Source organism: Vanessa atalanta, chromosome 3, assembly GCF_905147765.1.
Source record: "Vanessa atalanta chromosome 3, ilVanAtal1.2, whole genome shotgun sequence".
Classification (NCBI taxonomy): Eukaryota; Metazoa; Arthropoda; class Insecta; order Lepidoptera; family Nymphalidae; genus Vanessa; species Vanessa atalanta.
Window position 1 is genome coordinate 1,178,684 of NC_061873.1, and position 15,658 is coordinate 1,194,341.

At 33.1% G+C, this 15,658-nt stretch overlaps 2 protein-coding genes across 3 annotated transcripts; one reads left to right on the top strand and one right to left on the bottom strand.

Moving 5' to 3' along the window:
• Positions 1-1,214: 1,214 nt before the first annotated feature.
• LOC125076869 (cilia- and flagella-associated protein 43) lies at positions 1,215-10,009 on the top strand. The gene is made up of 31 exons (XM_047688593.1): positions 1,215-1,279; positions 1,415-1,578; positions 1,664-1,762; positions 1,844-2,006; positions 2,409-2,619; positions 2,685-2,813; positions 3,191-3,378; positions 3,463-3,565; positions 3,640-3,891; positions 3,969-4,104; positions 4,179-4,342; positions 4,501-4,654; positions 4,755-4,976; positions 5,080-5,291; positions 5,365-5,511; positions 5,656-5,813; positions 5,921-6,140; positions 6,231-6,351; positions 6,431-6,549; positions 6,708-6,875; positions 7,071-7,244; positions 7,311-7,438; positions 7,537-7,731; positions 7,855-7,980; positions 8,061-8,166; positions 8,242-8,400; positions 8,556-8,669; positions 8,754-8,897; positions 8,963-9,115; positions 9,190-9,326; positions 9,396-10,009. Exons 1-31 carry the CDS (start codon positions 1,215-1,217, stop codon positions 9,535-9,537), a joined length of 4,773 nt encoding a protein of 1,590 aa, XP_047544549.1. The 3' UTR covers positions 9,538-10,009.
• Positions 10,010-12,454: 2,445 nt separating this feature from the next.
• LOC125076169 lies at positions 12,455-15,648 on the bottom strand. Of its 2 annotated transcripts, none has more exons than XM_047688175.1 (6): positions 15,558-15,648; positions 14,434-14,548; positions 14,275-14,360; positions 14,040-14,190; positions 13,157-13,281; positions 12,455-12,635 (listed from the first exon to the last, which is right to left on the bottom strand). In XM_047688175.1, the coding sequence occupies exons 2-6, from the start codon at positions 14,456-14,458 to the stop codon at positions 12,504-12,506; spliced, it is 519 nt and encodes a 172-aa protein (XP_047544131.1). In that variant the 5' UTR covers positions 14,459-14,548; positions 15,558-15,648; the 3' UTR covers positions 12,455-12,503. The 2 variants fall into 2 exon arrangements, with proteins under 2 accessions (XP_047544131.1, XP_047544122.1); XM_047688166.1 differs by lacking the exon at positions 15,558-15,648 and adding an exon at positions 14,619-14,794.
• Between the last annotated feature and the right edge of the window lie 10 nt (positions 15,649-15,658).

Sequence of the window (15,658 nt, forward strand, 5' to 3'; positions counted from 1 at the left end):
GACACATTCATATGAGTTTCAAGCAGCTGTTAATTGACAATTTGAAAAATGATCATTAGTACATAATGTTCTTGTTTTATCAAGATAGATATTTATAAATTATAAAGTTTAAAAACATAGCATAAGTTTATTTATTATTATTAAAGGAATTAAATAGATATGTACAAATATAAATTAAATGTTATCACACAAATCAAACCGCGTGGAATGGTGGCAAGAATGATATGAAATCTCATTGAATGACAATTCCGATTCTATGATTAAAAATTCACCCCTAATCCCTTATGACCCAGTCGTCTGTCATCAATATTATTGCACCTTTACACCATGCGTTTTAACTGCGTAATAATATGAATAAATATTTGCGCCGTTTCGCTTCAGAATTTTCTTCTACGAGTCCGACCTTTCATATAAATTCCATATTTTAACAGAATTGGTGTTCGGGTTTTTATTATCTATGTTATCTGTAGATTGAATAAACCTTATTTTTATTGCATGTTTTAAATTTAGACAGCATTTAAATCAAACATTTTGTACATTCAAAATGTACACATTACTTATTTGACCGAAAGAGCCGCCACAGTACTGAATAACAATGTTTGCAGTTGGAGATTCATTGTAATATAAAAATATTCACTTGCTAAAAAATCCTCATTTTAAAGGGCTTTGCTTGCATGACTTAAAGTCTTTAGTTGATAAAGCTAAAACCCGGGTATGGTTTCGCCGGGCCGGGCCGGCTAAAATCCGTGGAATTTAAAGTAAATAATATGAGTCTTCCTTAGCCAAGTTGCCCTATCTAAGGAATTAAAAATATTTTATTTATACATTTTCCAAATGCAATACCCTTTTAGCGAGCTAAGAGCAGGATGCACCTACTATTACTTCACTACTTGAAAAGACTTGTATTTGGTAAAGTTTTGTGATTTGACAAACGGTGAACAATTTTTTTTTAACTAACTCTATGTAACGTTTCCACAAAAGTATTTTATTGCAATATATGAACATATAATATAAATATTAATATCAGACTCATAACAGATATAAAAATGTTTTTAATATCTTTCTTTTGATGTTGCTATGCAACTAGATCTCTTTATTTATAATGGCGTCATAGATACATATCATCATAATTTTTACTTAGCCACTCCATACAAAGAGTAAATACAAATTGACGACTAGATTTAGAATAAATAACAACTTATATTAAGATAATTATGGTCGGAACTTTTGAAAGTGATGGCGATGCACTACAAGATGAAACTTATAAACCCAATGTGAGGTATGTAAAATAATCCTTTATACTTACCGAACTATTAAAGCCCACAATTTTAAATATAATAAAATATTTAGCATAGTAAAACTGATAATAATATTACTTTTATATAATATAAAAATATATAATTTTTAAATGTAGATGGGCGATACCGCAGAAGCTGAATAGTATGACTTTTGTTGGAAGAGATGTCATCGCAGTAGCTCACGATATTTACATAATTTTCTTTAATTTAAAAACAAATACTGAATTAGTATATGTTGCGAATGAAAAGAATAAGGGAGATGGCGTCGATGTTGTAACAGGTAGGTAAAGCTTAAAAATATTATTTGTATTTGACATCGACAAACAAATAATCTAAATCTAAATGTATCTATAATTTAAATTTAGGTCACAGGTCACATCTTTTTGCGTTTGCTGAAAAAACGAAAAATCCTCGAATTTTTGTTGTAAACTACCCAGTTTTTCATATATTAGCAGAATTGAAAGGTAAAGTCTGTATGTTAAATATTTAAATTTATAGTTATAATTAAATAGTTCCCTATTTATAATGTGTGTTTCTAAAATTAGACAGCGACGTAAATCGATACAAAGGCCTCTGCATGATGGAGTCTGACTTGATCGCGGCCTTCAGCGGTTTTCCCAACTATCTAATATCAGTGTGGAGTTGGCGAACTCTTCAGCGACTGGTTTCGATTCCTACCGGGGTAGTGCGACGAAGTCAGATTTACATGTGAGCTATGCCGTTTTTAAAAAAAAATATTGCAGATATATACAAAAAAATAATCATTACAATGTCAATTTAAAAAGCCTCGAAACTTTAAATATACCGATGACTTATACATATATTTTTATTATATATATATTTTTATTTTTTTATGTAACATATTTATGTACATGGGAGAAACTATATAACTTTCTCTAAAAATACTAAATTAATTTGAGTTAGAAATTTGAAAGCAAAAAACTAAATAATAGGCCTGGTAGAAAGAAAAAAGCCCAGCTGCAATTATTTATAAATTAAAAAAATGAGAATGTCTTAAGATCTTGATATCATATCCCTGTGAAATCATATTGTTCCATACAAAGATTTTCTTGACGAATAAATAAATATAATCGCATAGTCATTTTTTAGGGCCAGCCGTACACATATGCTGATATGTCAATGCTGGGGCGAAGGTCTCACCGTTTGGGAGGTGGCACAATGTTATAAGCGTTGCTTGATGCTTAAACGTAATAAGGGAGAAGTGACAGGGTGGGACGTTCCTGACCCTAAACTCGTCAATGTGTGCTGGAGTAATGAAGGACAATTGTATGCCATTGATGACGAAGCCAATCTCTATAGTGTAGGTATAAAATAAAATAATAATAATATGATCAATGGCGATTTAATATCATGATTTTTTTTTAGTTGCTGTCTGATGGAATAGGTATGATCACAAACTTGGAATGGTCAGAAAACCTAAAAGGCACTCATAAGCCTTGTATGTGTTCATTTAGCAATGGCATTTTGATCTACGGTCCAGATTCATGCATCCGGGTACGGTTTGTTAATTCACAAATACATAAGAAAAGTCTTAACTCATTGACTGACTGACTCATCAACCGCCAGCCCATTATACCCAGATTTTTCGATTTTGCATTTAAAATAAACTTTAGTATAGTAAAAAAGTTCAGATATGTATCCGTATCTCGTATAGTCTTCTTAGCCCGTATATTCTTATTATTATCTAACATAGTTTCTTAGAAAGCTAACTATGTATTTATAAACAATTATTGCAATCTCTATCACTATTAGAGAGCGAATCCGTGGGCAGTAGGTTGTAGTAATATTTAATATATATATCACACAGACATCTCATAAATATTATTAATATAAATTTTATTTTTACTAACAAGTTGTTATGCTTTACAAAGTCTCTTAAAAAAGTTGAACATAAATGGCAAGTTGCTTGGAAGTACATTACTGACGATGAAGTGGTACGTCTGGTGTCCAACTCTTCCTCAGACGTCGCTATTATGTGGACGATGAAAGGTTTTGTTTATAAAATTATTGGCGAATCAGAGGAGAAGATCGAAGTTAAACTTTTTACTTTTAAGCAAAGGTATTTACAATAAAGGTACTTTTTGATAATTTGTCATTGTTCTAATTTGTAGGTGCTCAATAAATTGTTTTAATTATATTGCAGAAATATTAAGAAAATCCAGTTGATCGCTCCAAGTTATACTCACGTCGCAACAATGAATAATGTAGGCGTTCTTTGCCTATACGAAGTGGCGACTGCAAAATTAGTAAGTTTTACGAATTAATTTCATTTTGACTAAATTATTTTTATGCGTAAAAGCCTAATTTTAATCAATTTAAGGTACTTGTCAAATACGTAAAGGGAGATGATGTATCTTTTGAAACCAGTCCAGTTGATCCACTGTTGATAATTTATGGTGAAGTTGGCCATAATTACGGGATGGCTCTCTTTACATATAACCCAGAAGAGGGCCTACAAAATGTCGGCAGTATGTGCTTAACACACCAGATCGTTTCACGAGTTGTATTTTCAAGGACGGGAAGAGAATTAGTCGCCGCTGCTATGTCCGCGGGTCATATATTTATTCTAAAGGTAAACATATCTAAATAATTAAAGTTTATAACAAAATAATTACATATTTATTTATATAAATCAATTTTGTTTAACAGTTAACAGAAGATTACAAGCTTACCCTAATTCGATATACAGAGTTGGGTCGAGGGCTTGCTGACTGTTATCTTATGAAGGTAGGAGAAACAATCCGAGTGTTCAGCCTCGTTCTATTCTCAGATAAATACGCAATAGGTATGATCAAGCAGCCTATCATCAAATTTGTAAGAAAAAATTACGTTTTTATAGAATTTTTGTTTTTACAAAAGGTGAGCGTATAATATGCATAAATGCGGTGACGGGCAAGGATAATAAGTTTGCGGGCAAGATGGCAGGTCCTTATGCGCAGCTAGTGCCTCTTCACACGCGGGATACAGCTCTTGCAGTTCCTCACATGTCTTCGCAGATGCACGTGTTACGACTCTCTGGGGACGTGAGTAAACCATTCAAAAATCTTAGTCGTGTGTTATAGTTTTATTATGCACTTTAAATTTGATATGATGATAATATTATCGTTTATATTCATTTTGTGTTTGCTTGAATATTTATTTAATAAGGTCAGTTAGTACATTGAATTCTATCTTCTAACAGAAAGGTATAACGGTATCTGTGAAAATGGGTCCAGTGGTCGAAACCGGACATCATTTAAAACATTTTCATGCTTTTTTCAACAATGGCGCTCTTCTTACTTATGGCGCTGATGGAACTGTTATACTTCGGCTGCCAAACGTTTTTGAGGAATATGGTATTTTTTTTTATTTTTCTTTAACTTAATTGAAGTAACTACTTTCATGGCATCGATACTTTCAGTTTGTACATAACGCATATATGTTTTCCTATGACAGCATTGCAACTAATAGTAACTCATCGGTATGAGTCTAGTGTCGAACAAGCTGTTATAGATGCAGAGAATAGCTTCATCGTTTCCCTCGCCAATAACAAAACTTTTGCGGTACATTTCCTTCGCAAGAGCAAATCAGAAAGGCGTGAACTACAGCATACTCCACCTGACGTAAATCTTTTTGACGAAAGCACAAATACTATTACTATCATCGACGAAAGTGATAGTGAGTTTTTAGTTTTATTAATTATATCGAAAGAAATAAAATAAAATAAAATAAAATTATTAAATTATTAAAAATAAAATCAATAAATCATCACAAATTCTAGAAAACTACTTGGATCTGCAGGAGGATAAGAAAGTAAAAGAAGAAGCTATGGATTACAAAAAGCAACGTGAAGATGTGGTTCGGTCACTAGAGACGGTACAGTCGCGGCTTGTAGAACTCCTCGAAGAGAATCTGGCAGAACGTCCTTTGCACCAACTATCATTGTCTGAGTTTAACTTACATCTTGAACACAAGAAAGAGCGCATAAAACAGGTTAAATTAACGACAAGAACAAGTTTCCTAGTAAATGTTTGATTAGGCCAAATTTAAAAATGTGAAATTACAGGCAGAAAAAGAGCGTGAACAAATTCGTCTTGTGACAGAAGCACGTATCCGTGCACAGGATAAAGTGACAGCATGGATCAAGTCGCAATGTTGGGATACCATGTTAACTCCGAGAGTCAAACTATTCGCCATATTCAGTCATTATCAAGTATATATCCTTTTCTTATTATAATTAAATAACTCATTCCAAGCTTCACGAACAGTGTCTATACTTAACTTAAAATCCAAAAATATTCACAATTTATATGAGTTAAATTTGTATGCTACGTCTGTTAAATTCGATTAATCACAGGTAGAGAACTATGCAGTTCTTCCGACGCAACGAGATAAATGGCCTGAGTTACAACAGGTCGAAGCATTACGTAGCATTGAGATGGAATGTGATGCTAACTTGTTTCGACCATGGGAAGAACACATTGAGGGATTAAGCATAGAAGAAAATCAAGCACAGTAACTGATTGTTTTTTTTTATGATCACTAATAAATCTAATTAAATTTTACTATTTGACCATTATTTCGTCGAACGCCGTAACTTAATTTTCTATTGTCCAAATCAGGATGGGTCCTCAATCAATGTTATCGGTGAAAGAAGCTCGTAAAAGTACTGAGAGCCAGCTCATTGCAGAGACTGTAGAACCAGACGAGTCGCTGGAGGGCGAACCCTATGTTCTCTCTGGTTCTAACGCACACCGGTTTATCCAGATACCAACATTTATGATCCCGCAAACAATGGCCTACAGCTTCCTACAAATGAACTGGTTGCAGCATATTGTTAAAGTATTTATTCAATAAGTATTTATTTGCTTGTAAAGTTTCTGGGATTGCTTTATATTGCTTATCTTGATGATGATATACTCTCTTTATCAGTTAAACGTTCAGAATATGCGACTGTGGTTCAACAAAGAATTCGACGAGTTAATGAATCAAAAGAAGCGTGAGATTGGTCTTGTAGATGAAAGGAATGCTCGTCTTCGTTTTATAATTGATGGTGAACTTTCCAAACTCCTATAATACTAGAATATAATTTAAATTCAAATTCAGTTAATAATATTACTTTTCGTTAACAGAACTAAATAAACTATCTGACTTACGTGGAAGTTTTCATCATTTGACTATACAAATTCGTGATCCCGAGTGGCAACAGGAAGAACAACCACACCGACTTATTAAAGTGGATCCCGAGGAAGTACGGTCATTTAATTATCAAATCATTCTAAATAATTCATGGTTTTAACTATTCTTTAAAGAAAACATACAGCCATTAACGTTTCTGTTAGCTTTCGAATAATGTCACTGTTGGAAGTGGTTAGTACTCTAAAGTCAAGATAATCGGTCTCGTTTTAGTGCAGTATCGAGCCGTACGTAAGTCCAAGCCAGGTGGTGATTCCGCCGCCGGAACCGCGACCTCCAGACGATTTTCGCGAACGAGCTCTCATGTATATGATGGACGGTGTACTCGAAAAACTCTGGCACGAGGAGATCAAGAAGCCCATTCCTATGCCGCTCTGCATGGTCAGTGACTTTCAAAAATATGCATCAATTTTATATTTTGTACTGAAAAACATGATTCTGGAGTAAAATCTACTTATCTACAAGGCTGATGATAGTATTAAAGATTTATACGGATAAAAAAACTACTAGCTGATGAAGGTTGGTAATATTATTAAACAATCATAATTATATAATCTTATTATTATATGTATATAGTTGGAGAAAGATCCGGAACATTTTAATGAGGATGACTTGCGACTAGTTTTCGATTACGAAGCAAAAGTTAAATTTAGAAACGAGGAACGAGATAAATACAGGAAAATGCTTCACGCGGAATATGCCAAATTATCACAAATACTTAATGAAGGAATTGTGAAGTTCAATCAAAGGGTAAGCAAAATAAATAATCTTTCACTATTGTTGTAACTCGATCGCTATTTAAAGTAACATTTATAGGTAAAGGAAACTTGGTTAACAAAGTTAAGAGTTGACTCGGTTATTGGGCAAGAAAACTTAAATCTTATGAGATTACGCAGAACTAATTTGGATCGCGTTGAGATGGCTGAAAAATTAGAAGAAATGAGGTAATTATATATAGTATAGTTATACCTTAATTAGAAAATCAGTATGGCTACATTAATCACTAGATAATTTAATAAATGTTTCATTAATAAAATTTTAGAAGCGACATTAGAAAATATGAGGGAGAAGTAGAAGTACTTCAGCGGGATATGCATTTGATCCAAGAACAAAGCGAAGAGTGTCAGGCTGCATACGACGCTCTCACGCAGAAGGACAAATACCTAGATCGCACCTTTAAGAATCACTTTTCTGATCTCTCACCTATTATAATTGACCAGTGCTACAAGTTTTTTAAGTAAGGCTTAATTAAAATTATATTTAAATAAATTATAACTTAAAAACGATAGCCTAACATTTAAAAATAGTCAATATGATTAAAAATTGTTAATTATATTAAATTTGTACCTATATTTTATAGAAAGAGGCCAAAATGGCATCAACGCGCAACGATGATATCTGTTGTACTTTACGACTTAGCAAACGCTGTATTAACTGGAATCCGTCCTCCACTTCTACACGTAGATTGCGTCGAATTCTTTAAGGGGTTAGTAAAAAAATATATAACAAAAAATATATTTATTATTAAGATTACTCTTTCGTTCTAACGTTATCATGTATAACTAGCGTTGAGCAGTTGGACCAGATAAGCAACATGCCGCCGGTAATGGACGAAGGTCTCTGGGCGACTATGTGCAAACTCCGGCGAACTAAAATCGAGAACGAAATACGTGTACGTAAACATATCAATAATAAATAGTCTTCATAATTGTATATCAATACAAAGTATTGGCGCTGTGCGGTCTAGATGCGCGCGGTTGCGCAGGAGATGTCGTGCGTCGAGGCGGCGGCGGCGGCGTGGCGCGCGGCGGTGGCGGCGCGGCGCCTGCGCCTCGCGCGCGTCGCCGACGACACGGCGCAGCACCGCCACGCGGCCGAGCTGGCGGCCAGGAACTACACCATGCAGGTGAAGCGCCTCGGATGACTCCTATGCGATCTGATCACGACTATTCACCCGATGATAAAACTTGTTTGATACGTGTCGAGACATATTCGCTGACTCGCTTAACCTCGATATCGAAATATATGTCTCCGATGTTTTTATGAATTTTACAATTACAGCTGGTATTACCGGCGGGACAAGTAGAAATAATCACAACGGGTCACATTGAGGATTTCGAGGATGCTACTCTTATACCTCGAGATGAGATCGAGAAGGTCAACGATGTTATTCTGGTAACTGAATATATCTTAAGATATGCAAATTATACTTAAAGTAGTAATCTATCATCATCACAGTATTTTTATTATAATACTTAGAAAGTAGGAGACTGGAAATTGAAAATGATGAGAAAGCAGATAGAATTTCGTAAAGGGATTTTGTCGAAGGAATGGGAACACGCACAAATGAAAATGAAATTGCGCCATATGGAGCAGGAACTTCAATCTTATCGAAGACTAAAGGTAAGATAGCATCGGGAAATTACTTATTAAAACTAAATAAATTCGTCATTCTTTGAATTTCTTAGGTACCGAAAGAACTTCAAAATTATTTAAAAAACCTAGAGTTAGGTTACACAGACGAACAGGACTACGTGCGTATGGAAAAAGAAATCGAAGCATCAAAAACGTCTGTCAATAAGATAATCAATGAGCAAATACGTAAAGTTGAAGAAATTGAGGTAACGAGCGTATTCCGTTAATAAATTACTTTAAATCTTAATCGTTTTATCTCCTGGAATCAATTTTTATGTAGGTGAAAATCAATGCACTGGATGCTCAGGCTCAGCATTTGGAGAAATCAATAGTTTCGCTAAATGTGAAAGTTTCAGAGAAGAAACTGAATGAGGATCCATTAGAGCCAATTCGGATTCGACGTATTTTCAAAAAACGGTAAGTAATACTACTACTAATATTAATTTTGTAGAATAGTATATTTATTTAGATATGTTTTTGCGACAGCTTGGAGACGCTGGTGATGCGCAGCAAGCTGGTCCGCGAAGTACAGACGAACCATACGCGCATTGTACTGCTGCAGACGGAACTCGAGTTGCTGCGACTGAAGACATACCCCACACTCGCTAGCTTCCGTACAATTAATTAGAACTTAGTCTCATATAGAAATAATTTCTTTAGGGAGTGGGCCCCAGATATCCAGCGAAGTTAGCGTGGTGAAAGACACTTCCAACACTTACGATCCCTCACGGCTTTCTTTTATTTGTGTCAATTTTTCGTTGAGTATAACAAAAATGAACCAGAAATAGCTTTTGTTATAGCCATTCCGCTGTATATATAAATAACCATATACACATTCCGTGACCCGGTGAAGGTTTCCAAGCTCGAAATGAATTATGTATTCGTTTTAAAAACTAGACAGGACCATCTTAATCCAGGCTGCAGACAACCTCGCCGATACGGGTCATGTCTTGGACCATCTGTGTGGAACCCCAGATCTCCTAAAAATATTTTTTGGGGGAAGTGAAAATCGCCACACATTACTTACACCCTTATAGAGTAGATCATTTTAATTATGACGTACAAGATTGATAGGAAATCGTCGCATCAACAATTTTATTTTCTTTTACCTTCTATTTTATTTTTTTTCACATAATATATTTTAAGGTACACTTTAAAATGTGTAATATAATAGTTTATCAATTAAATGGACTTATTTTTGACGTCAAAGGTATTTTAGGTTACTATAAAATAAATACTGTAGGTACAACAAAAACGACTTTGAATTCATAAATCTTTATTTTCAATTACAAAAAAAAAAAAAACAAGTATATAGAGAAAATTCATGCGGTCGCGCACGACTAATTGCTAACCAAAACTATTAAATAATTTGAGCTTTAAAGATTCCTTCTGGCTGTTGCATTGAGCACACACAATTAAATTTTGTTCACATACGCTAAACACGCCAAGATTACACGTTTTATCGACAATGATAGTAAGTAAACAAAGGAAATAAATCTCAGGAACACAATGAGCCGTCCATTACCAACGGCGCTCAAGGTGCGCGCGCAAACTTATTTTATTTGCAGTTTTCGGTAGTTTAATGTATACTAAATACAATTATTCAGTCATTCCCCATTGTTTATGCGGCTACATTTAAAATTATAATTAGAACATAATTAAAACCGGAATAATGAACAGTTATATTTCATGTAGAGTTTTTAATATGAATTATTTCGACGGTGAGATCCTTACCTACTTACATTAGGCTGTGTGAAGAACATCGTCTGCATAAGAAGACGACTGAAGTAACATCGATGGAAGTTATCTTAGCGCGAGCGTTCAACGGGTGCTTCGCCGTAAGCTCACACAATTATAAAAGTTCCATTAAAAGACATCAACGATTATAAACTATGTTATAAAAATCTATACAAGAATGTATATATTAAATGACTGCACGTAAAAATGTAATCTACTAATTATTAGCCCTATAATAATACTAATTTAAAAGGGACGCATATAGAAGTACAATCGCGTACAGACTATTTCAACATGGCAACATTTAATATTTAACTAAGCACTAATAATTATTATATATTCAAAATTCGACACTAGCAACACTGACCAAGATCAGAGTACTCAAAACCTTCATAAAATCAGCTTACAAATTCATCTACCTACGGTTTACATCTATTATTACAAGGAATGTTAAAATCGACTTTTAGTTTTGTTACATACAAAGCTAGAAATCGATATTATAAAATTACAAGATTCGGTAATCATTCGCTGAATAACTTAACAGCGATAAAATTTCGTAGCGTGTCTTATTAGACCACCTGATAATCGGGATCCTTTAAAATATAAAAAAGACCGCATGGTATTTTTTATTTAGGCCCGTGAAAACTATAAAAATACCCTCAACATATATTTATCATCTGAGCATAAATACGGTGTAAGTATTCTAAGGTAACTTTGAATAGACAACATAGATACCTATATTGGTAGTTGTTAATTGCACTAAGGATATAAAATAGTATTGAATTAAAATAGTTTAGGATTCTGAATGAGATGGAATCGATAATTTTCATAGTTAAATAGTTAAAATAAAGGTCCTAAATATCCGGTGGTATAATATGTTATTGTCAGTTTTACAATAACGGTAACACGATTGTACGCGATTATACGTGAATTTCTTATAAAACATTCGAATTAGGCCACAATTTCGTTATTAAATTATATCACATGATTAACAATCACATTTTTGCCAATTTTTTAAATTTTCGCAAAACTTTACACACTGATTGTCTTATTAGCTTTAATAATAATAAATGTGACCTCGGAACAGAGTGTGCGTCAGAAGTGACATGAGCGACTTGAGCATATTGTCTATTTATTTATCCAGACGTTAAAAACGTTTACTCTATTTCCAATCGGCATTAAATTGTATTTATGCCATTTTAATTATGTCACTTCTATATAATTCTCTGTTCTAAGATTATAACGGTAATACGTCTATGTGTGCGTGCGTTTTTATATATTATATATTTTTTTGAATACAATTTATTGTATATCTTAACTGATATGTAGATGTAGGGAATACTAATTACAGAAATATCTACAATTTATAAATGAATGAAGTAGACAAGAGAACAAGTACGTGAGTGGAGCTGGAAGGATATTCCACTAACTTTATTCTATCCTAATTTCAATTCTTTGAAGTATTGTCCGGACATAAAGCGATAGCGCGTCTATTTTAAGAATGTCGTCAAAAGTTCAAAAAGTTTCTAACTCCTGACTTATGCAATACATATATGTATGTACTACCTTCTCAGTTCGAACTAATCATTCTAATTAAGTCGATTAACAAGAAGTACCTTTAACTTGAAGTCTTTTTCAACTCTCAAATTTGGTCCTCTGTAATTTTTAAATTCTTTGATTTTCATCACCTCTTTTATTTTATAACAAATCTTATTTACTCTTAATTTGGAAGTCTTTACTGAATTACTTCGAACAAATGAAATAATATCAATATCTCAGATAGCGAAAGGACATTACACACGTGTGTCTGTGCGCGTGAGAGTCCTCAAAATGTAATGAGAAACAAAAGGAACGAGGTTAGAGCGCAGTTCTCTGGTCGTAGACGATGACGGCGTCGGCGTCGAAGAACTGGCTGTGCGACTTGCTGAGGGCGATGATGGCGGCGTGCTCGTTGCGCATGCGGTTCTTGTACTTCTTGCTTAAATTTACCTACACGGATTACATTCATTACTTATTAAGTCATTTCGTTGCTCTCAGGACTTATTAAAAAGCAATTACATATGCACACTGGAACAGCACCATGGAATAAATTATAAATATTCTGCTTAATATAACATTTTGAGGCATTTACTGATTTCACCTCCAAATACACAATAAGCTTATTGCCAGGACTGCCTGTGAACGTCAATGGCCCAAGATATTGGCAGATATTGGAATAAGAGCTGTATAAACTATTACATCACTAAGAAATCTATATGATGTCCATTGAGGCTACATTATATTGATTTGATTTTCATTACAAAACGGGAAAAAAACAGTTTAAGAGCTGTTTGAAATATTTATTTTATTGTTGATATTAAAAACCTAATAATTCCTAGAAAATATTACATATACATATTGAATACAATAGAATTTAACTTCGATTGTGCCACAAGGTCCTATATTTATCAATAGTTTTATCACAGTGAGTGTTCTATGATTTTCCAAAAATATGCCACATTTATACTAACCTTAGCATACAGCTGGTGCAAATCATCTTCGGTGGAGAGTGGACGTGGCTTGGGGCGCAAGAAAGCAGGCAGCGAACGTGTTTTCAGAGCATCAATGCTTGCAGCGCCTTCCATCTCATCTAACACTACAAATATTAAGAAGTACTATTAAGAAGGTGCAACTTCATAAATTGTATTTAAGTGTATTTAGTTTTATTGTATGTTATCAAAATCAAAATATACTTTATTCTAGTAGGCTTTTCAATCTTCATTTTACAGAAATGTGTTAAACTTAAAGCTACAGTTAGTTCAGAATGTCATTTCTCCCAAGAAGAACTGTCAGAATACTCAGTAGCTACTCTGTTCTGGCATTTGAAAAACATAGTTATGTCAGTTAAATAAAATTTAATTTGTATATTTTTTGCCCGTAAGTCAACAAGTATTAGCTCCATGCTTTTTTATTATCTATTTAATAAATGTTAATTATTATAACAGTTTCACCCATATATTAGTTAAAACAGAACAGATAGTTATAAAAGAGTTATAACAGAAATAATGCAACAAACATGCAAACAACAACAAACTTAAATAGAAATAACTCAAAATTAATCCTTGACAAAATATTAAAAATTGATTATTTATAATGAGATATAAATTACTACGTTATTTTTAGCTTAAAAATTTAATTGATTTACTTTCGAGTAGTAGTAAATGATTCTCGCTTGTATAGTTAATATACAATACATGGTATTTTGTACCAATTATTTCAATTGACAATAAACTGTGAAATTATTTGATTTCAGGAAATTGAAAATTTCCTTAAATCTACCGATGTTTAAATTTAATAATATATTAAATCAAATAAATTATTATGCTTTTTGTGCCAATATTCTATCACACTTACTGCCACTAGAAGCATATTGTACAGCATTATCCCGTGTATCTGGTACCCGATTCACATAGCAGTGTGTAGGTGCTCGTGTGGGCTCCCTCTGCCGTCTGCACTCTGCATCCCCTGCATAGCTTGCAGGCCGTACATGCCTCTGAACTTGTACCTATAAGCAAATAAATTTATGTTACGAGTGTTTTAATTGGGTTGTGTTTATGAAAATAAACCGAAATATACTGCATAAATTTACCTCAGTGTGTTTAATCCTATAGTTTTCCTGACTTGTATATCCATGTCCTTCTTTAATGGTGTAATGTTCTTTTAGATATTGTTCATCTAAAATAATATTTTAATCATAAAAAAGCAGTATAAAATAACAATTTAAAAAAAAAATCTACATAAAACTTACCGAAAGATTTCTGGTGTCGCGGCATTAGGCGGCAGTAACATACAATAATTAACAGAATAACAACACCGCAAATTCCTCCAATAAGCCAAGATAACCAAACAATTATAATGCGACCCTGCAAACATATTTCATAAATTATTTTCATACTTAGTAAAATATTGATTTTGCATTTAAATTTTACTAACCTGCAGAAACATTTCAATTATTACCAAGAAGGCGAATAACGCCTCTTTTTGATCCCCTATTAAATTTATCGCCTAACATTTTACTTTTTTATCTTAGGAACGTTCTATCTAAATCTAATAAAAATATGGTAAACTTAAAAAAAAATATGAAGCTATCCTTTCATTTTTGTGACTTTTATTTTGAAACTATCGTGATTCGCGCCTGCGCAATCTACCCAAAAACCAGTGTTGTTAGCTTAAAATTTTGTACAACAAATAAAAAAATAAGTGTCATGATAATTTACTTTTTTTTTAATTATCCTTTCAGGCTTAAAAATATATCATATTTTTTAATCACGTCGTATTTATGAATAAACAATTTTAAGTGTAAAGCAATTCATGAAACAGAAAATGTAGTCATGGCTCATTATTGTTTTAAATTGTATATTAGGGCTAAATTTTAGCCGCTAAAATATCACCAAGTTGCTTGGTTGTAAGGCTTTTAGTGAACCCGTCTGAGTACGTTACTAACTATTCATCATATATTATACCGGCAAGCAACAATAACTGTATACTGTTTGTTTCAGTTTGGATCAATGTAAATACAGGCCCATGGGACACATATTAGTTCTTACGATTGTTGGCGCATTTGCGATATAAAGAGTGCTTAAAACTGCTTAAAGCAATACCTAAGTGATGTCTAATTACTAGCATAATATGTTTTCTCTATTTTTATGTTAGATTTAGTTAGCCTTTTGTACAAGTTATCTAGAAATGAACAAAAACGTAATGATTGTATTGTAAATATTTATTGTACGCTATGATTCCATTCTACGTATAGCCATTAAGTTTGCTGTGTTTTAAAAGTTTTAAGTATATAAATAAACTTTCCGTGTTAATCACGTAGCATATTTTTTCTAAGCATTATTTCGTTATATTAAATACTTTATTTTTACGTACCTATACAGTATTAACTTATCTGAAACAATCACAAATGTAAAGGAACGTATATATACTTAATACAATACTAATATTTTGTCCAATATCGCTGACGCTCTATC